This window comes from Berghia stephanieae, chromosome 2, assembly GCF_034508935.2.
Source record: "Berghia stephanieae isolate SIO BIC M18660-M18661 chromosome 2, UCSD_Bste_1.3, whole genome shotgun sequence".
NCBI classification, from domain to species: domain Eukaryota; kingdom Metazoa; phylum Mollusca; class Gastropoda; order Nudibranchia; family Aeolidiidae; genus Berghia; species Berghia stephanieae.
This window is the reverse complement of record NC_088361.1, coordinates 2,566,887-2,590,118: the sequence shown is the minus strand read 5'-3', so window position 1 is coordinate 2,590,118 and position 23,232 is coordinate 2,566,887. Positions and strand designations below refer to the sequence as shown.

Here is a 23,232-nt window from a genome sequence, read left to right as displayed (position 1 = left end):
ATGATGATGATGATGATGATGATGATGATGATGTGATTTTGTTAATGATGGTGATGTGGTTGCAATGATGATGATGATGATGATGATGATGATGATGATGATGATGATGATGATGATGATGATGATGATGTGATGTTGTTAATGATGGTGATGTCGTTGCAATGATGATGATAATGATGATGATGATGATGATGATGATGATGGTGAAGGTGTTAAAGATATATAAACATTTTTAAGCCAATCGAAATGTCCATCTAAATTAACTGCTGGGATTGTTCTTAGAACCGAAAGAAGAAATCGAAAGTGAAAGTGTGTTGTGTTGTTCGTCTGCTGTTTTCAGACAAGAGTGGCGGTGTTTGTTTTGACGGTGGTTTAAAAGATTTATTAATTTTCAAAACTGCGTGGCAGATCTTCGTGGCAGGTAATGATGCACAAACAATTTTTTGGGTAATATATTTAAGAGAGATAGTTCCTTTCTGATTCATTTGTTTGAAAGAAGTGCTCTCCTCACTCTCTGTTTATTATCAGACTCACACTCACACAATCGTCCCTCACCCATCAGTATCCGGATCGGGAGACCTTCCATAAGCTACTACATCCCAAGTATTCTTGTTCTAGTAGGGGGGTTGGGAGGGGGGAAAGTTGTTTTTTTTTTAATTCTCCCCCCTCCCAACCCCTAGAACTTCTAGTAGGGGGTTTGGGAGGGGGGAGACTTTAAAAAAAAAAACAACTTTCCCCCCTCCCAAACCCCCTACTATCTAGTATAGATAGTAGAACAAGAAAGAATACTTGGGATGTAGTAGCTTATGGAAGGTCTCCCTCAGTATCAGTATCACAGTCTCATCATTCTTCTCAAAGTCAACATCAACACTGTCAATAAAAGATTTTGTTACAGATAAAAAATGACATACAGTGCTGTCAATAATTCAATTTAGTGCAGTATATTATGCGCGTTAGTAAGGGGGAATTGGGATAAAATCGTGCAATCGGGAAGAAACCATGATGGTTTGCCATTTATAGCAGATTACCTTAGACTTAGGCATAACAATAACGCCAACACTGGCAATTAAAATCACGCTTCGATGAAATGCCGTTGTTTTTCCCTAGGATTAAGGTAAATAAGGGCGTAATTACAGATAATTGTATTCAAATTCTATTGATTTACAGTGATTGAAATGATAGAATGACCACTTCAAAATTTAGAGAATATTGCTGAACTTTTGACATAATGATCAATTTGTTTTATGCTTGAATTGTGATAAATTAAGTTTTTATTTATAATTGCATTGTGCATATTTTTATAATCATTGCATGCGCATATTATCTATGATTTCCACATTCAAAATAGATAGGTACTTTTAAAATGGGCTGATCACCTGTCTTTCATAACAACGTTTGATTAGACTCTCTTTTTGATGGTCTTTGTCTCATCTTATAGAATTAAAGTGAGAAAATGTAGAAGTCATGTATGTTGTGTGTGTAGGAGTGTGTGTTTGAGTGTGTGTGTGTGTGTATGTTTGTGTAGAGAGAGCACTAAGAGGAGAATGATATAAAGAGCAAGGGGGAGCGGAGAGAGAGAGAGGAGTCGGATTAGACTTCATCGAATAAGTTGTGGTGAAAACAATTGCAGATCTCATTATCTGTTCTGGCGTAAAGGATATTCTGCAAGCTAGGACATAACAACACCATGAGAGCAATTGGGTTTTTCACAAAGGATCTCACTTGTGAAAGGTGATCTCAGTTGAGCAGCTGAACATATTATTTTAGACCTTAGCCTGTTAGCAGCCGCTGAGACCTCCTCTCGTTAGACTGTAATATAACCTAATTGTCTTGAGAAATGTCAACATATTTGATGTTCATGTCTCATCCTTCCCTTGGTGATTTAACCTCCATTAGCAATCAATGCTAACATTTTGCATTTTTGGTAAAGTTTTTTCTTGAAATATCTGTTGTCATTACAGATTGAAGTATTCCTGATTTATTTTTGTAAAAAAAGTACGTTTGTCTGTTGGTGTCACAGTAATTGTGAATTCAAGTTTAATGAAATTAGTCTTAACTCTTTAAGATTCAACCCGACAAAAATCAACAATGGCCAAAGTTCATGGCCGGGTAGTCCAGACTGGACTCAGTCAGTAAAATCCAATAGTTGGACATGTTAGGCCTGTCAGGTTTGCAGGTCATTTTCAGCTTTGATTTTTATAAATTTGCAGACAAAAAAACATGGAAAATCATTGACATTGCACTTTGTTTGGTAAAAATCTGACAAAAATTACGACTTTGATGATGAAAAATGACTTTGATAATAATTATTATTATAAAGTTAAAAAATTATTTGTGTGCCGATTTTGTCATTCGTGGTGTCAATTTTGTTGTAATAGAAATATAAGAACTTCGGAGTTATTTTTTCTGATCAGAAATTATTACTTTGTATTATTTAGTACAGAGAAAAATATTTGATAAATTAAAATTTTACCATCTTTGATCCACTGCCACCATCCATTCTTATAGAATTGTGAGACAAGCGTCCAAAAGTCTTCGACCAATCACATGCTCTCTAAACAAAGACACTGTCGAGATATTATGCTACTGTTATGCAAAAAATGTAACACCTTTTGAGTACGCCTAATAGCTAAAAGCTAAACGTAAAAAATATAATTGTGAGGAATTTTAAATGCTGAAATCGGCTTGAAAAAAGCAGAATATTGGTCTTTGTTTCAGAAAAATCTGTTGAAAACCAACTGTTTTACGAATAAATTTGATTTTGAAAATTGCTTTTATTTATTTAAACTTTTTTTGGGATGATATTTCACTGCTCAAATTAAAAAGCAAAATGATAAAAGTCCTTTTCAGAAGTGTAAATTTATATTGCAAATGTTGCTGCTTTATATTGCTACGTTGACTGTATCATGTAAGATGCCTTGAATTCCTGAAAAAGGGCTAGGAGAAATTCACACCCAATCTTCAGAGCAAGACAAAAATTTTAAGAAATGATTTATTTGATTAGATGAAATAGAAAAGGACTTAAATTGGTTTAATTCTATCATGCATTTATTTCTGGCTGTATTGAATAGGAATCCTGCTCTATGCCTTCAGTCTTGTTAAATTTAGGCCCTTAAATTTAAATAAAAAATAAAAATAAAATTCCCTTTATTCATCCCATCAGGGAAATTCCAAGTGAAGATTGGAATATTCGCAGTGCAGCACCACAAACTGAGCTAGAGTGATGTGACTTTCTCAAGGCCACACAATGCAGCAACGTAGTACCTTTCGAGTACAAAGCAAATCTCTGAATCACGCTTCCACGATGATTATTGTAGGATGTCCGAATTGGAACACCCCATTCTATGTCCTCAGTGAAAAGTAGTGGGTTATATGGAGGTAGAAGTGGAACTTAAAAGAGATGTTTTTGATAATAAAATTTATGTTAGAGAGGGCAACAGGTTTTTATCCGATGCAGGTTTTTACATTGTCGGCTGCTAAGCAATCACTTAACCAATTTGAATAAGAAAACATGTCATAGACCTCCATTTTTTGCCCTTTTGGCTTTTAGCTCCTACAGGTGCATAGGCCATCAATGAATGTCCTCTACTTTATTCTGTCCTGTGCCATCATTACCAGACCTCTCTATGTCTTTCCTGATTACTGGATATCACTCATTCTGTATTGTGGTGTTCTCTGCTGTCCTTACTTTTCTTAATCTACCCCTATAGCTCAAACTTGTTCCTAGTGCTGTAACTTTAACACTTCTTTTCTCCCTCTTTGGTCGGCCTGTGGCCCATGTCTTCTGTATGACTATCTGTGATTGATTGTAATCATGTATCCTTCTTATAAAATTGAGATTTCTAGGGGAAAGGGCTGGTATCCCTTTGTTTAAGGCTCACAAAATCTCTCATCGACACAAATGACCCAGGACGTGACAATCCTCTGTTTATGAAATATGGCTCTTTAAGCAGAAAGAATAACTGAAATAGATAACTGCAAGCCAGGAAACAGTAGGTGGCGGGGAATGGGCGACCGTCAACCATGAAAGAGACTGTGGGAAAGACAGAATGAAGGCTACTTGGCTAAACCCTATAAAAAATAATTATATGAGGAACATGCATCTGCAGCTCAACTCCTGATGCTATGCAGCTTACACGGAATACAGGTTAGGGTGGGAAGACAGACCAGAGACTCCCCAGCATGCCATGACAATGCTGGATATCCGCTTCTACCATCTCTTCTCCAGGTGTTCTTAGGTCGGCCATGTCAAAGACCTAGCATAGATTATCTGTTGACATGTATTTTCAGTGCACTAAAATTAGATTGTGCCCAAAATTTTCACAAGAATTTTTTTTCTTTCTTTGTTTTTTTTACCCCGATTTTAAGAAGTTTTTGTTTTTGCTATGCAGATCCAATTAAATGTGGCTTATAGAGTCAGTTCTGAGTGAGCTATGATGATCCAATTGTGAATGCTATTGAACAGCTTGTTAAAATGGGCTAAGTCTTTAACAAAGAAACTGAGATTCTTTCAAACCACGATTTCTACCATTGTTTAATTGGCTTTAATGAGGCCCTTTCTGTATACGAAGCACTAACAGTGTAATGACTTAGACGTAAGTGAAATCCAGCTCGAATCGCTCCTACAATTTTGGTAAAAACAGTACGATGTAATGTTTTGTTAGAGTGCAATTAATTGAGTCCCGTTAACTGTGACGTCCCTGTTGTGCACTACTTAATATATGCAGGGATACAGATAATATTTCTTTCAATGGCTCTTCTTTTCTCAATTATCTATTAACTAGCCTTTTAAGATAATTTAGACATTTTGGAGCAATAAAGTAAACAAAAACAATATCAATTTTTAAATTCTATATTTTGAACACTACCCCACGTGACTGAAGTGTGAATAATTACATGGTCATAAGTAGTGATACATATCGTATGCGCACTTGTACAAAAGGGATTCTTAACAGATGGCTTGTTCTGTAGGAAATGGAAATTCAGTACTGTTACTCCCGTACCATTTTGAATTACGATGGACGTGATGGATTCATGGAAATTTACTAGTATATATGTTCATATAAATTATTATTTAAGCGAAAATGAAACGTGAATTTATTATTATAATAATTTATTTTTTTTCAAATAACAGAAAATTGTCTCGTGTGATTTCAAAAAATCAGGAAATGGATGATTTGAAGAAGAAGTTAGCTTTTCCTAATGTCTCGGTTCAGCTTCAGGTAAGACATTTTATAAATTACATTGTTACATTTAATTTGTTTTCAAATTCTTTACCATTGTATTAATCTGACTGCGAATTTAACAATCGGCATTTATGATTAATTCTCTTCATTTTACTAACGAAACAGAAAGAAAGCGAGAGAGAGAGAGAGAGAGAGAGAGAGAGAGAGAGAGAGAGAGAGAGAGAGAGAGAGAGATAGAGATAGATAGAGAGAGAGAGAGAGAGAGAGAGAGAGAGAGAGAGAGAGAGAGAGAGAGTGTGTCTGTGTGTGTGTGTGTGTGTGTGTGTGTGTGGGGGGGGGGTTATTTGTTAACATCAGTCCTCTTGGATTATGATTTGAATATTAAAGGAATGAATTGAATTACCTAACTTACCTAGATTTGTGTTTTATAATGACAAAAAGATGCTGTGCGATTCTGTTAAATTTTAACCGCTTTAGGGTTAGAGATTCCTCTTTGTTACTTACTATTTAAATAGGACTAAGAATATTCTCTCTCCCTCCCCCATCTTTCTCCGTCCCTCCCTCCACCCCTCCATTCATCCCTTCATCCCTCCACCCATCCCTCCCTTCTTCCCTCCATCCCTCCTCCCCCTCTCTCTCTCTCTCTCTCTCTCTCTCTCTCTCTCTCTCTCTCTCTCTCTCTCTCTCTCTCTCTCTCTCTCTCTCTCTCTCTCTCTCTCTCTCTCTCTCTCTCTCTCTTGTAAATAGCTTCTGTTTCTCATACAATTTTCTAGAGGAGACAACCTTCTACATATGCTAGCTTTTACAAATATATCGGGTTGTTCCCCTTCCTTAATTATCTTAAGTTGCACGAGTGTAAGGATTATGACTTGAATGAGAAATAACTAATTTATTCTTTCATATCCCCCCCCCCCCCCCACACACACATTTCTCTCTCTCTCTCTCTCTCTCTCTCTCTCTCTCTATCTCTCTGACTTAATATTCGGTCTGACTGAATATTCGGCACTCATTATCTGGAACTCCCTTCCAAGATCAGAGACAGTAATGATGCAGATTCATTAAAAAAAAAACAAACCTTAAAACGTTTCTTTTTAACACGTACTACTGTAGAATTATATTGCCTTGTTTCGTAATAAATTTTATGTATGTATGAGTGGTTGTATGTTTCAGTGAAAGTAGTTACTGTTAAGCGCTTTGAGCTTGTTGATATACGGAGTAAGGTGCTATATAAAAACCATATTATTATTATTATTATTATATTATTATTATTATTATTATTATTATTATTATTATTATTATTATTATTATTATTATTATTATTTTATTATTATTATTATTATTATTATTATTATTATTATTATTATTATTATTATTATTATTATTATTATTATTATTATTATTATTACTACTACCACTTATGGACATACACTTGTTATAAACGTGCCTGACCGTACGGCCCGGCAATATCATCTAGAATGCTACGAATCCCAAGCTTTGAAGAAGAGACACATTATCGAGCAGACATTGTTGTCAGTGTCAGATTAAAGGTCTAAAATGGTGGTCATGAAACTGCCAAACAATGCAAAGAGAAGAATTCGTTTTTGTTTTCCTTGTTATCGTTACGACCAATTATTATTACCATCACATAATATCTAGTCTTTATTGTTTAGCCTGTTCAATTAAAAAAAACCTCTCACCATTGTGAAGAATCGAGAGTGAGCGGGATTTAATTCTACAGTAGTGTGTCACCACTCCTCTCTAAAGAGGACGGGGCTTTGCAGTATGAGTTTGTGATGTCATCTGTGGCCATTAAATAGGACGGGAAGAAGGCTGGACATAGCCTTCACAACAGGTAGACAATGACAGTTGTAAAGAGAGACTGAGCGATATCCTTTATTTTGGGATTGACAATTGGATTCAGTAGTCTGATGTCACGCCGCCCGGCAACGGCGGCCATCTTGGTTCTAAACAAAGAACATCATTACTTTTTATTCTTCAAGCTGGCTAGAACTTTTCATATGTCTTGTGACCAGAATGTGTAAAAGTCAAAACATAATCTAACTTATGTGTTTTTTTTTCCTCTGGATACGCTTTTATGCTCGCCGGAGAAATATTTCATACGGGCGTCCGCCAATTTTTCCGATAGTTTAGAGCCAGTGTTGCTAAGTTACCATACGCCATTAGGAAGGAAGTGACTTTACTACGACTATTGTTGTGGCTAATGAGTTTGGTGAGAGCTTTTTGTATCCATCACGGCTAATCTGGACCTTTATAAATGTTGAGTACAAAAGCGTGAAAGTTAATCCGATCTGAATAAGATGTCTGCTTGGTTGACAAATCTATACAGGGCTGCCATATGGTTTTTGTTTCAATCAAATTGCTCAGTCTGTGGTGAACTAAGAACAATATTTACAACAACTGGGTTGAGTTTGCCATATATCTGTAAAATGTTGCAATAGTGGACAGGAAACTCAACTTCGATTAATAGCAACATTTTCGCCGATCCCAAGGTGTTGCGGTTATCCGAAGTGGACTGTATATATCTGGTATTTTGTAATTCGACAATGAAGTAAGATGCACACGAGAAGAATGGTTTCCTCTTTTCTTATTAGCCTTTTATTATTTTTTTGGTCGTCTTTTTTGTTTGTTTGTTTGTCCAATATGACATTTGCTACAATATTTATTTTCATATCTGAACAAACTGACCGAGACATTAATACAGTTCGCAACAAACATAAAATGAAAACTTTTCCTTTAGATTTAAATACCAATAGCGTGAAATCTTGGAACTTTTTTGCCGAGTTATGAGCAATTATTATGTTCCAACAAGTGTGACACTCGTCAAACACGAGTGACCTCCCTGTTTATAACTGACGACACTCACGTTGGTTAATGTCACTATAAAATGAATGGGAAAAGAAATCGGTCGTTCAATCTTTCTCCAACGAATTAAAATGTCCAATGCATTTTCGTAGAGGCCAATAAATATTTCCCCATAAGGTTCTAAAGGCATTATAAAGGAAATCCCATCGCGAAACAAAGTCAGTGAAAGTCAGACTGTCGAAACTTTTTATATAGTCCGGTTGGATTCAACTTCCTTCTCTCGCCATCCGAAACTTAATGTCTTGCAATATAGACTAAAATGGATAATGTTTTAAAGGGGACGTGTTTAATTTTTTTTTCAGGGATGGTTCCGTTATAATGAGAAAAACAACTGCAATACCCAAACCTTGAGTCAGTTATCGAAAAAGAAAAAGAAAAGAAATTACGTCGGTTTTCGACAATCAGAGCTCTCATTTGAGCAATGAAATTGTACTGACGAGACCTCAGTGTAGCCCAATTTTCATAATTGGAACTCTTGTATAAATCAATATATCGTCTGTTTAGAGAGCGTGCAGACACAAGTCCACGTCACATATTTAGTGCCAATTGGTCAAAATTACGATCCTTACGCATTCCTTGAGGGTTTTTTGAAAGCAATACCACATGAATGACTAAGGAACATTAGTGTTATTTTTGAAAATATTGGCCTAAAGCACTACCCGCACGCAATTTCTAAGCTAATTTTAACAAAACATGTCAATTTTGGAGAAAAAACAAACAAACAACATTGCTCTAATTGCCAGACTAATTCCCCTCTTATTAACAATGAGATAACCTCAAGGATCACAAACAGATTTAAAACAATTCACGAAACGAGGGCTCTAATTGCGATTTCCTTAGACGCCCGGGGGTCATGAATTCAAGACCAAAACTTTTTTCCTCACAACGGACGAAGGTATCTCCATGGAAACGGCGTCATCTTGAGATTTCTAATGATACATCAAATTTTGCTCTAAATCTTACATAAACAAGTCACAAACAAATCTTGAAAAAGAAAAATAAGTTTTGAAATAAATAGACATTAATAGGTACCTAATTCCCATTTTTTATTCTTGGTAGCGAACTGTAACAAGCGGTAATATGTTGTCAAATCTCTTCCTTATTTTCTTAGTGTCAGATCAGTCATTGTCAGTAGGCGCTAATAAATGATTTTGGTATAATTTCTTTCTTTTAATATGATCGTGACCAATAACACCGTTGCCAGTAGGCTGTCCCGTGGCAAACAGAGCTCGTGAGTAGATAGACACGTATTCATTCATACTCCATTACGTCGGAATGTTCAAAGCCTAACAAAATAGCCAGCAAGCAAATAAACGATATAACAATAAAACAAAGTAAAATAAAACAAGAACAACAAGCGGCACAGATATCTAATCGATAAACTAACCTGTAGCTTCAATCCCACAACTACAAATAATATTCCGAAAAAAATAATAAGACAACCCATGGAAATCGGGCTTGTTTTTGTGAGCGTGAAGTGTGTGTGTGTGTGTGTGTGTGTGTGTGTGTGTGTGTGTGTGCGTGTTCTTTTTGTGCGTGTGAATGGGTGGGGATATCACTTAAAAATAAAAGATCGAGCAAAGGCGCGCCCATGTGATAATTGCTTGATTTCTGTCAATTTCAAAATTAACGTAACACAATCATTTTTATGTCCAGGTCGAAATTATTTTTTTTATTGCCTTGGATAATATTTATGTAATTTGAGAGTTATGCTCGCTGTTCTTGTTGTTATTCGGTGTTTCCAAATGCCGTCATGATTTGCCACAAGACCTGTGCTAATTAATTCAGCCAATTTAATGAGGTAAATTGACTTCCAATTGTGAATAATTACCCCACTCTTTGTTCTTAATTAATTTTATGGCGCTCCCCCAGCTATCAAACGCTTTCAATATTACAAGGCATTTGATAAGGCTAAACAAATATCACTATTAAAAATATTTCATTAAAAAAAAAAAATCGGAAAACAAAAATAGAAATTATGTGGGTAGGGAAACTATAAAATGCCACGAATGCCATCTGGGTTGTTTGCTGGCAATTATTTAGAGCTAGTTTTAAACTCATTATTTATTTGATAAACCCTAATAGTCCGGCATTATGTATAACATTTAGTTACTTACTTAGGCCCTTCACTCCGGCGGGAGTACAGGCCATCGAAGAATACCCTCCACCTTGTCCGGCTTTGTACCATCTTCTCAGCTTTTCTCCATGTTAAGCCTTCAGTTTTTAGTTCCTCCATCAATGCCCTTCTCCAGCTGTTTCTAGGCCGCCCTCTCTTTCTCATTCCCTGCGGGTTCATGCAAGAGCATAGCATGCCTGGAATGTTTGTTGAAGGCATTCTCAGGCTGTGGCCAAGCCATTTCCATCTTCTCCTCCTACTTTCTTTTTATTATTGACCTGTCATTTCCCATAGATCTGCATTTCTAATTTTGTCATGCCATTTATTAATTTGTAGTATTCTTCTAATATAGTTGTTGATCAAGGACTGTGTCTTATGGCTTGTGTTCTAATTCAAGCGCCATGTTTCTGTGCCATACAGCAACACCGATTTCCACATTGATGTTGAACATTTTAATCTTTGTTTTCCTTCGTATTTGTCTAGAAGACCAGACTTTTTTTCAACATGATAAAGACTGCTCTTGCTTTACCTCTCCTAGCTGTAACACCACTCTCCCTTTTTATCTGCTATGCTACCGAGATATATAAAGGTCTCGACTTCATCAATGGGACTGTCATCAATCACTAGTTTCTCGATATTAGTAGTATTTATTTAGTTATTTAATCTTTATTTATTTATCTATTTTTTTATATTGATTCATTTATTATTGTTTATGTATATATTTGTTATTTATTTATTATCTCTTTATGCATTCATTTATTAGGTATTTATTTATTTGTTTATCTATGTTTATCTAACGTAATTGAAATTGCATTTAACAACTGTTTATAAACCATAACTTAAGGAGTAATAAGCCATACCATGGACGAAGCTTTTCTGATTTTCAGGAGAAAGGAGACCTCCTTCATCCTGGCGTGTTATCGTGATTAAAAGAAAACAAAACAAACAAACTCATATTACTTAACAGAGGTACCAAAGTGGACGAAATTCCAGTTACTACTCATCTAAATTCTTTTTGTAAGTCCCGATATTAGGGCTTTAGACTGTGCTCTGCAGATGGATCAGCCTAAATTGAGGAGGGGGTGAGGTGTGAGTTTGGGGGGGGGGGGGGGGGTTGAGTAGAATATAAATGAATAGCAAAATGAATTTATGTTGCAAAATAAACAGCAAAGAACAATCATGTTATCAAATACATATGAGCATGGCAATCGGCGACATAACTTTCTCATTGCTTTTTCACAACGCTGCATTATGGGGTAACATTGAACACAGCCTAATTTATTAATCAAAAACTCCTTTCTCCCAGTAATTGATTATTATGATTAGTTTCCTTATTCTCTGAATAATATTAATTATGAAACCGAGCATGTCAAAATTCATTTACCGTACGTAAAATAAAGATTTTAAGTTGTCTGCTAAATTTGAACATGTGTTCAAGTTACCCCTTTCTTAGCCCGATCTCCACAGCGTTGAATATATCTAAAAGTAAATTTACACTTAATTTTAAATTAATACTTGTTGTCAATATGATTATTTTGAGACGCTCGACATGTACTTATTTATCTGTTATGGTCTCATGTTGTAATGGAAATACTCTCAAAAATCAACGCAAAATATTCTCTACATTGCAACAATGATAAGACAAGCCCATAATTGCGTCCCGTTATTAGACCTGCAAATATGTTCACGTCGGACAGACCATATTAATAGCTAGAACTGAGATGGTACATATAGAATTGATCGAATTTCACTTTACCAATAATTTGTGGCGACAGAAAATTGACAAGGTCGTTGACATTTGCGAAAATCAGTAGTTATATCAATCGCAAAGAATTCCCCAGTGTACTAAGCCACCATCAATCAGAATATATATATATATATATATATTATTTATAATATATATATATTATATATATATATTATATAATTATACTACTAATATGTATATATAAAATATATATGAACTAATCATTCGGATAAGAAAACAAACGGACCGAAACAATTCCATACATATTGGACAGGCCTAACTTAATATTATGCTGATCGTCAATTACCGCATTCAAGTTACCCGTTTTGTCACGTTACTGAAACGACCTAAGTCTAATGGAATAGTTGAGTTGTTATTTCAAACTCGTTGTTAGCTATCTGTTGAGACCCACGTCCAATGAAAATTACTCACATGATATATATAAACAGGTGTCCAGGGAGTCGAAGTTGGAATGTCGAATTTCTACTTGTCGGAAATGTGGAATATGAATGGGTGAGATTCTGTAAATGAGAAAAACGAGGAATTTCTTGCTTAAATGAGATATCAAAGAATGAAGGACAACTGCTGTGCACAATTTTATATTACTACTACAACTGCACACATCATCCGGCACCACCACTCACAATGCAACCACCACCACATATCATCCATCACCGCACACCAATCCATACCATCATACAACTACCAAAGTCATCATACCCACCACCACAACTATCCAACCACCACCACATTCACCATGCTAACCACCAATGCACCATGCTAGAACAACACCAATCATATCTATCACTACATCTACAACACTATACATCATCATTCCTACACACACCACTTCACTACTGCAACTACATCAATCATCATCCTACCAACAATTCATAACAGTATTTTTAAAAGTGAAAATTGGGGGTGGGTGATGGCTCTTAACATTGTATAAATATAATCACATGGTACCATTCTCTAAGTAGTAAGATTTTATATGTTGCTGTCAGTTTTTAAACTTTTGAAATTTTTCGAATGTTGTCAAAAATTTATAGATTATAGTCGCATGGATGAGTCATGATCTGTGCGCTGAGAAATTTACTCCTTTTTGTGACCAGTCATTCACCTCTGCTCTTACTCTAAAATATGGATTGTATTGAGGTGATAAAACCTATTTTAAGTAGGATTGTCTTTATAAACGTATAGAACACTGGGTATGGCAAAATTGATAAAATACTTGGTAGGAAATTTCACTTCTAGGTAGAAATTTTAAGGTTGATTTCCGACACCCTGTAACCCATGGCAGGCCGCAAATCGTCACTTGCTATTCTTGGTCGCAGGGTCCGTTGTGTGTGTTACGTTCGGGGCCGTCGGAAAATAGCAAGACATAGTGCAGGTTACTATATTATGTGAATGTTCGAATGAGTGACCACCAAATCATAGTATAGAAAAGGCCGATCTGTACTATGTATGTCCGCAAACGGGTGACCAAAAAAAAAGTCATAGCAAAGAGAAGGCAATGTCAGTCCGATCAAAGAGTGACCGTTAAATTAATAGAACAGAAAAGGCCGATCTGTTCCTATCTGTATGACCCAATAATGTATTAAGCAAAGAAGGCCAAAACTGTGTTTTAATAAAATACTCCATTGCTGGCCGGTTGTATTGCCCTGTTCGCGTGTCGTAATATCACATCTCCATAAAAGAAAAAAAAAAAAGAAAAAAAAAAGAAAGGCCCTTTAGAAAATTTGCGACCAATAGTTTTATTATCCACGCTAAGAAAAGTTTTAAGCACAATCACGCTCAACAGAATTAGAGAAAAGGTAGAGGAATATCTTTCACCTTCACAAAGTCGGTTTAGAAGAGATAGAAGCACTGCAGACATAGTATGGGCCCATCAATTACTGAAAGCCAGAACGGACAAATATAAGGAAGAATTTACCATACTTGGAATCGATTTGAGTTCAGCTTTCGACACTATATGCAGAACCAAATTGTTATCAATCCTTGACTCATTCTTGGACAAAAATCACGTGAAGCTCATTAGATACCTATTATCAAATACTACATAACAATTTGAATCTGGCAGAGAATTAACAACAATATCAACCTCAATTGGATCCCCTCAAGGAGACAGCTTTAGTCCAATCCTATTCACGATATACCTCGAATCGGCCATGAAAGATCTAAGACCAAAATTACCACCAATAAGCAAGATCACTCGTGAATTGATATACGCAGATGATACAGACCTAATCTTTGAATCAGAACCTCAAGCGAAAATATACTTGCCAATAATATCAACTACCCTAGAAGCATGGAATCTGAAAGTGAATCAATCCAAAACCGAATATACAAAAATCAATAAAAATCTAAATGAATGGAAACGTGTACGTAAACTAGGCAATTTGATCAACGAAAGTGAAGACATCAGAAAACGAAAGCAGCTGACCACCAATGCATTCAACCAACTCCAACATTTATGGAATAGTATAGTAATAACATTATAATCAGTGAGAATAAACGAATACAGATTTACGAGGCACTGATTATTCCGATATTGACATATAATTGTGGAACCTGGGGCCTCACAAAAAGAACTTAGAAAGTCTCGATTGATACCACCGCAAACAATTACGTCGCGTAATCGGAATCTATTGACCAGAGACAATTACAAATACTGATCTCTATGAAAAACCAGGGTCCAACGCCTGAGTACAATAATAAAAAAACAGCGATGGAGGCTATTAGGTCACATCTTACGTCGAGAAGATAACATCCTAGCCCAAACTGCAATGACAGAATATTTCCTTCATGGCAACAAATATGTAGAGAGACCACCAGCATCAATAGTAACTACCCTGAACCAGGAGTTCTCTACATATCAGAAATTTCTGGATTCAGATGAGGCCGAATTTATCCCCTAAGAACTAAGAAATACTGCAGTGCCCTCCATACTAAAGTCACAAGATCTTGACAGCCTCAAAACTCTGGCCCAGGATCGTGACCAATGGAAACAATTAACAACATGGATGGAGAGAGCAGCTATACTTATCGACCATGACTGAATCACACAATTCTCAGCAAGCGTCATTCGGACTGCGAAGCTATACTACTACTACTACTACTACTACTATACTACTACTACTACTACTACTACTACTACTTACTACTCTACTACTCTACTCTACTACTACTACTACTACTACTACTACTACTACTACTACTACTACTATTACTACTACTACTACTACTACTACTACTACTACTACTACTACTACTACTACTACTACTACTACTACTACTATAATATATGGTGCCTTGAAACTTGTTCGGTCAATTCTTTATCCAGACACAAAAGGATAGTGATACATCTTGTGTGTGATGTACGTTTTAGAAGCACGGTTGTTCTCTATATTTGCTGGGTCGTGATCGGTCAAGATTGACGAAGTACACCCGCTACAAGACACGGAGTAAATCCCCTACAACAAGATCTCATTTGTTTGTGTCTTTTGTATTGTCTTTACGTGTTAACAATAAATAGGTACGTTATATTGCCAAACTCTTTTTTTTTATTTTGACATTTTTTAAAATATTAAAGTTATAATTTAATTAAATCAGCAAACTTGTTTAATAATTTAAAGCTATACGTATATGGGGCCTTTTGTAATATCATTAGTCCGATTGTGGTTGGAAAAATATTTCTATCTTAATGTCATAAAACTCAGCGGCCTTTAGATTTTGTACAGCAATAAATGAGTCGCCCTCTTCCTCTGCAATTAAAATCAAGTCAGTAACCGGCGATAACAAACAATCAAGGTATTTTTGACAGATCTTTGCAACCATTTTAACAAACGAAACCTTTGTGTTTTCAATTGAATATTTCATATTGATGGCTTTACGCACGAGTAACTCATATCGATAATTTCATTTGATTTTTATTGATTATCTTATCTTATTGTGACTGAATTGCGGTAACTCAGAATATCGCACAGTACGTAAGCTGAACGCATGAGTGGTGCTTTGACATATTGTCATTTTTTTATGAGTGAGCACAATAATGTTTTCCCTCCAATTTATTTTTCATTACTCAATTTTTATTGATTCCTAACTACGTATTAAATTTATCTTTGTTTTAACTGGCTCATCAGGTTAGACACCCGGGGATTTGTTTTCTGATTTGTGAATCACGGCACCTTATTTATTTTTATGATCATAATTCCTTTTTGCGATTTTGGTAAAAAAAAAAACAACAACAAACAACACATTAAGATCGACGCATTTCTGTCGATGTATGCAAGAGTTTTAGAAAACCCCATAATCAAGTGTAGTTGTACCCCATTCAATTAATACCACCTACATCCATTCCAAATACGTTATCTGCCCTGGTCCTTCAAAATCGCATATCATGATCGTATTCAATGAAAGGTTTTATATATCAAATCTTGAGGCCGAATTCAGTCAAGTGTACTTTTTTATTTGTAGTTCTTCTCCTTCTACTTTGTGTTTACTAAGACCAACAACTTTGAGGCATTCGGGCTTAGATTTTTACGGGATCTATAAAGGGAAAATACATTTTCAATGTAAATAGAGTCTGCGGCTTATTGTGTTATGTTTCCCGAAGTGGCAGTTTCGAACTCGATTGCAATCCTAACTGGCTGACGATGAAGTGTACGTACCATTTCTGTTTTTTAATCTGAAAAGATTTGTAGGAAACAATGCCAGAAAAATAACATGAAATCGTCATCCCCCCTAGAAATAGCCTGCCTCGACTGGAGATTGAGCCTCAGACCTCCTAGTTACTACTGAATTGCTAAACCGGAAAGGTGTAATTTTGAATTTTCCTAGAACTAACATAGCCGTACTATTTTGGATTTTTTTGAAGTATCCATGATACCAACACAGGGAATTACAAATAATCCTGATGGCAAAGCTTAGTTGATCATCTTATTTTTCTTTAATTGCTCTGCCTTTACGCTATTAATTACTACCGGCAAAACCTTGCTTTACCGCCATGTATTTTACCTTGCAAAAAGGCTTTAGAACGAGTTGGTTATATGATCTGTTTGTCTCATTTTGTCAAGGGACGCAGTTTCTGTCCCAACTTTGGATAAGAGAAAACAAATATAATTGAGGGAAAGTGAGTCTCCTCTTGATGAACATTTAAAATCGAATCGTACAATGAACAAATGATAAATGAACTTTGGAGTATTATAATATGATGCTTGGTGTGAACAATTTGCTCGATTTTTAAAAAATAGTATGATGACAGAACTGAACAAAGAAATTAGGCGAAAGTAGTTTTTTCCGTTTCTATCGTCGCACGCTGAGTTATCATAAGACAATAAGTTCAATTTTGTACAATTTGATTGATTCTCGATGTTGAGATCATTGGTCCACGAGCTTTATGTTCCTGATATGGTGTTTTATTGGTACATGTGTTCTTATCAAACAAACAAGTTTCAAGTTTATTTACTCCTGGGCTGCTTTTGTTGAATTGTTTTGTTTTTTTTTGCATTCAGAGCTTCACTCATTACTTAAAAAATAGTAATGTTGGACGTATAATAAGTATTTGCCTTTTCTTTTTTGTTGTTTTTTTTTGTTGTTTGTTTGTTTAAGTAAAGGAGCATGCTTGAATGAAATCTGAGTTAGTTTAACTAATAGCTGAGTCCCAAACTGTTTTGAAAAAAATATATTGTGTATTTCGTTTCAAGATAAAAAGCGCGGAGATCAGCAACTGTGAGTAACAACTCGATGGGATTTCCATCATACTCAATAGATGGAACGAATTTGTCCTCACTCAGCTGTTTGTTATAATTTTTAGCCAGCCATTTTTGTGAGTAGTTCTCACTTACCAGACTATAAACGTTTAGGGTTACACATATTTTTGTGTATTGGTACGTTAAATCCGGCTGGCGGATGTTGTGAATAGTTTAACTAAGCGCATATCATCAATATGGAATGTGCTCACCAATCACTGGCATTAGTTCTGTGTGTCATATTTGTTTTTGTTTTTAAGGGTTTTACTGCGCTTTCAAAACATTTAGGTTATATCAGCGCCAGTAGTAAGGAAGAAAATGGGATAAAAACGAGTTTTAGAATTGCAACTAAAACACTCAAGAAAGGCAAGACAAAAAGGGATTGGTTTAAATGGGGAAAAGTGTAGACTCCAAATGCACCCATACTTAGTTTAAGATCACCTAAATGTCCTATCCTTACAGAAGCATAGGTCCCCACTAAGAAGAACACACTCAAATGTTTATAAATCATTTATATGTTAGCCAGAAAATAATGCAATGCATAAAAGAGAGATGATTTACAAGAATAAAAAAATTGAAAAATATAATCTCCATAAACTATACGAATCTTTTTACTGCTTCCCTCCCAGCCAAGGTATCAGGCCAGGGCCAGTACAAAACCAAGTAATCTCATTCCATGACAAAGACAGACGCATGTTGGAAAACAGATATAGGGGGACCAAGACACAGTAAGCTTCAAAGTTTCAAAGTTTATTCAATCTTAGGCTTTCGCCAATAAATCAACAATTTGATGCCAACATACATGAAAGTGGAAAAAAAAAAGGTAAATGGAACCAAAAATAAACTGATACACCACACAAAAATACAACAATCGTAGTAACATCAATACGTTCAGTTAATAAATAATAATAATAATAATAATAATAATAATAATAATAATAATAATAATAATAATAATAATATAATAATAATAATAATAAGAAGAAGAAGAAGAAGAAGAACAACAACAACAACAACAAGAATATCAATAATAATAACAATAATAATATTACACATCATCCCTACACCCCAATCATCACCGTTACCACCACCACCATTACCATTATCACCAGTGGCGTAGGGCCTTAAAGGCTATTAAGGCTAAGCCACAGGTCGTCATTGTCTTGAAAGTATGTAAGAATTTAACAATAAATAGTCACACTTTTAATTTTCTGTTTCACAAACAATGAAATTCTTTGTTGACCTGGTGATAAAAAACCCTTACAGAGCCTCAAAACTTGAACCAATCACACCGCTTTGAATTTACTACAGCTCGAGTCGTACTCGTGCCCCTGACCAATCAGTACAGCGTGTGGCTTTAAAAGGTTGAGAAGGCGTCCAGCCATATTCCTACGGTACAACTAAGCGATACATTTCACGCTTGTCGTGTGCTATGACTGTGGGCATGAAGAGGCATCTTGACGTTGAACTGAGTCATTGTGGCTTTCTTACTCGCAGCCACACACAATGACCTAATTGTTCCATTGATGGCAATCGTGTTGTACCTGTTACCCATCCCTCTTCGAGGCGTGTCAGGCATGTGATATTGAATTCCCCATTGTCCCTTTTAACTTGAGTGTGTTAATCGGATGTGTGCAGTGTTTGTTTTTTTTTTAATTTTAATTAATTGCTATTAAGTGTGATGAATCACGTTGATTCCCTGTTGACTATCAATACCAGTTCTTTGAATAGGGAAAATAAACTTTTGATTAAAAGTCTCGGTCCAAATCAACCAAACAATTTTGTACTCACTATTAAAGACGGGAAACAGAATCGGTCGTTTAATTTGATAAAGATTGGTTATAGTCGTTTTCCTTGGCTATCGGTGAGAATAGAAAATAAAGTTTATTTTCTTTTAATTATATTTTGTTTGGCGATAACAGCAATACAGAATTGTCTTGGACAAGAAGTGGATTTACCTGTTTGAAAAATTTAACACAGAGAGCATTGAACCATCAGAAGTCTAACTTACATTTAAATATCACCACTAGATTGAAAACCGTTGGTACTCTTCACATAGGTGCACAGATTGACAGTGGCTATCGCTTATCCTTAGCCAGGCATGATGAACAAGTTACAAAGAACATACAAATTTTGGTAAAATAATTGAGTGCATCAAATTCTCTCTCTCTCTCTCTCTCTCTCCCCTCTCTCTCTCTCTCTCTCTCTCTCTCTCTCTCTCTCATATAATATATATATATATTAATATATATATAATATATATTATGCGACAACCCATCTCAAATCCAGCCCCATGCTCCTAAATGACCAGGCTACGCCGCTGATTATCACTACCACTATCCCCATCCCTTTTACATTTCCAATCAGTTTTTCTCATTAAGAAAAAAAAAAAAAAAAAAAAAATATGATCCCCATCACAACCGACCTCTTCACTACCACGAAAATTCCCGTAGTACTACGGCTAAATCCCGGGCTGGATATAATAAAGGTTTTTTAATTAAATGTCATTTCTTGAAAACGAAGTTCTGGTGCCAGAGCTATCACATAGAGTTAATATTTTTTCCCCACGCATTATAAGGACAAACTGGTGATTTTTAGGGGTAGTTAAAATGTCTACGATGTTATTTACCCTGAAAACTACTTATTACATTTTCCTATTTCAAGTAGGCAGGTCTGCTATGATAAGTATCAGTTCCATAGTCAAAATAAGACAAACAAAAATAACTTTTATTTTAATCAATAATACATACAATTTGATGACAACAGACATGAAAGTGAGAAAAAAAGAAACATGAAACCAAAGCATAAAATGATACCATAAATAATCATAAAAATACAACATTGTAATACCACCAATACTTACAATAATAATAATAATAATAATAATAATAATAATAATAATAATAATAATAATAAATAATAATAATTGTAAAAATAACAGAAGCGCCGCAGCAATAATATCTAGTATTGTATTTGTAAATGGGGACCACGCTTATATCCCATTCGTTGACAATTAAGAAGATAGGGATTATATCATGGTAATTCTGTTTTGGATAATAAAGTTATTGACTTTTAGTAATACTAGGTGCTCCAAAATGCTTTGGTCTGGGTGATCTTTATCTTCGGGGAAATTCCAACATAATAAATGGCCCACCACTTATTTAACACATTTCTATCGTTGATTAAAGTTCTAGAAGAATGGGATTTTGCGAACATTGCCTAGAAGTTACAGACAGATTAGTTTAACGTATTGTTTGGTAGAATTACAGATTAATTCCCAAAGACAAATAATTGAATCTTTTAGAATATCACAAACATTTAAGTAATTTTCGGTACTGATATAGTCTAGAGCGAAACGAGCTTACGTACTTCAATTATTCCATGTCAAGGGTTGGTTTCTGTGTTTTAAGAATTTTACGGCGTTTGTGACGCATTGAAAGAACAGAAAATGTATAAGGTAGTCTAAAAGTATACTTTTCTCAAAGGCACCTGAGGATAAATAAGGCAAAGGTAAATGGTGCGGAAAGGGCACCAAGAGCACCCCTCGGTGTACTTAGATTGAAATCGCTTAGAAGTCAAAGATACAAGCAAAGGGTCCTAACAAGTGAAATACAACACTTCTTTTACAAATCACATCAAAACAGAAGAACCAAGAAAGGAGAGAAAAAAAAATATATATGGTTATATACACTGGTTATGATATCAAAAGCTGATAATAACAACAACAACAACAGCAACAATAATAATAATGATAATATTAATAATAATAATAATAATAATAATAATAATAATAATAATAATAATAATAATAAAAAAAAAATAAAAAAAAAAAAATAATAATAATAATAATAATAATAATAATAATAATAATAATAATAATAATAATAATAATAATAATAATAATAATAATAATAATAATAATAATAATAATAACAATAAGCCAATTGTGCAATCGCAACTAATCTTTATCATGGTAAACTATAATACAATATTTTAATATCATTGCCCAATTTCTCCCCCCCCCCCCACCCCACTTTCTCACACAAATACACACTCACACACACACACACACACACACACTCATACTTTTATATATATATATATATATATATATATATATATATATATACATATATATATCTACTTATATATATATATATATATAATATATATATATATATATATATATATATATATATATATATATAATATATATATAACATGTCATATTTTGTATAATATACCACATCTTAGTATCAGAACTGCAGTTACTAAACAGACAAAAACAAATGAAAACAAACAAACAATCGCATTATTCCCTCTATCATCAATTTTAATGTTTTCCTTGCCGTGGAAACCACAATTATACTTGTAAATATTATTTGTAAATAAGCGCACCCTGGCCTCTATGGGAGATTAGAAAACCCCACCCACTGTGTGTCGTTGACCAGGAAAAGATACATACCATGTAAGAGATGTTAGGGCATAATGGGATTTTACAGTATATTCTGCTTAAAGACTGTTTATTTGTGAATGGAACTCTGTGAAAACTGCGATTGTGAAACTTGTGACTGTTTTGCTATTAAGTTCAGTACACGATTAAAATACTCCTTTTTCCGTTATTGAAAATTACACGTTGACAGCTAATTCAATGAATTTATTCCATTGACCTGATGAAAGATTATTATGTTCTTTCTTGCAGACGATCATACGCATTTAACATATTTTTTCTTTTAGTGAAGGGCATGGAGTATTAGTCAATATGTAAATACTGTAGTTTGAAAATTCATGATACCAACGTATGATTTTTTTTCCCATGTCGGATGGCTACTGGCCACAATTATTATCGTCTGATTGATTTAATGGAAATATTCTCAAACTGGCAAAAGATATTCTCCATTACATTACGCCAATAAATGGGTTCTGCTGTCTGACTCGTAAGCACGTGTGCTAAGTGCAACAAAATGTTCTTGGCGTTCCAAATTAGCCTGTTTCAGCTCAATGTTATTATATATTTTTCCAATTAATTTAGCTCAAGCCATTCTCGGCTATCATGATACTGTAAGTTCGGGAACGTCACATCTCAAGAAAATGTATATCGTAACATATCGTAATTATTTGTAACTTCGCCAAATATTACAATTCACCCCGCTGGTGGGGTGTGTTGTAACAGCCCATTGGGTAGGTTATATAACAGGCGGGGGAAAGTTGTAATACTATGACTGCTATGAGTCACTGAGACAATAAATTCTTGTAACACGCTAATTATTTTAAAGAAGAAACTATTTTAGTACATTTTCAATCTTCATCTGAGTCACAATCATGAAGGCCCTTGTTCCAATGTATGTACATTCCTCATTAGCCCAAAAGACTGCACAAAGAACATGACACCCAAACCTCTAATGTGATATATAGATTTATATTCAGTTTCGTTTCGTGTTAGAGATAATATTACTGTTTGTCTTAACTCACTCAACCCTAACACCGACTATATCCGTAGTTAACCCGGGTTACTTTTGCCCCATGCTTATCTATTACATTTTTATG

The 23,232-nt window shown here is 34.8% G+C and overlaps 1 protein-coding gene across 1 annotated transcript in view; it reads left to right on the top strand.

Annotated features, from left to right (window-relative positions):
• The first annotated feature begins 296 nt into the window (after positions 1-296).
• Positions 297-23,232, top strand: part of LOC144964162 (focadhesin-like) — a 377,317-nt gene continuing 354,381 nt past the window's right edge. The window contains exons 1-2 of the mRNA XM_078898108.1: positions 297-421; positions 5,135-5,222. Coding sequence (XP_078754234.1) covers positions 5,169-5,222 — 54 coding nt within the window. The 5' untranslated portion in view covers positions 297-421; positions 5,135-5,168. The remainder of the gene's footprint in view (positions 422-5,134; positions 5,223-23,232) is intronic.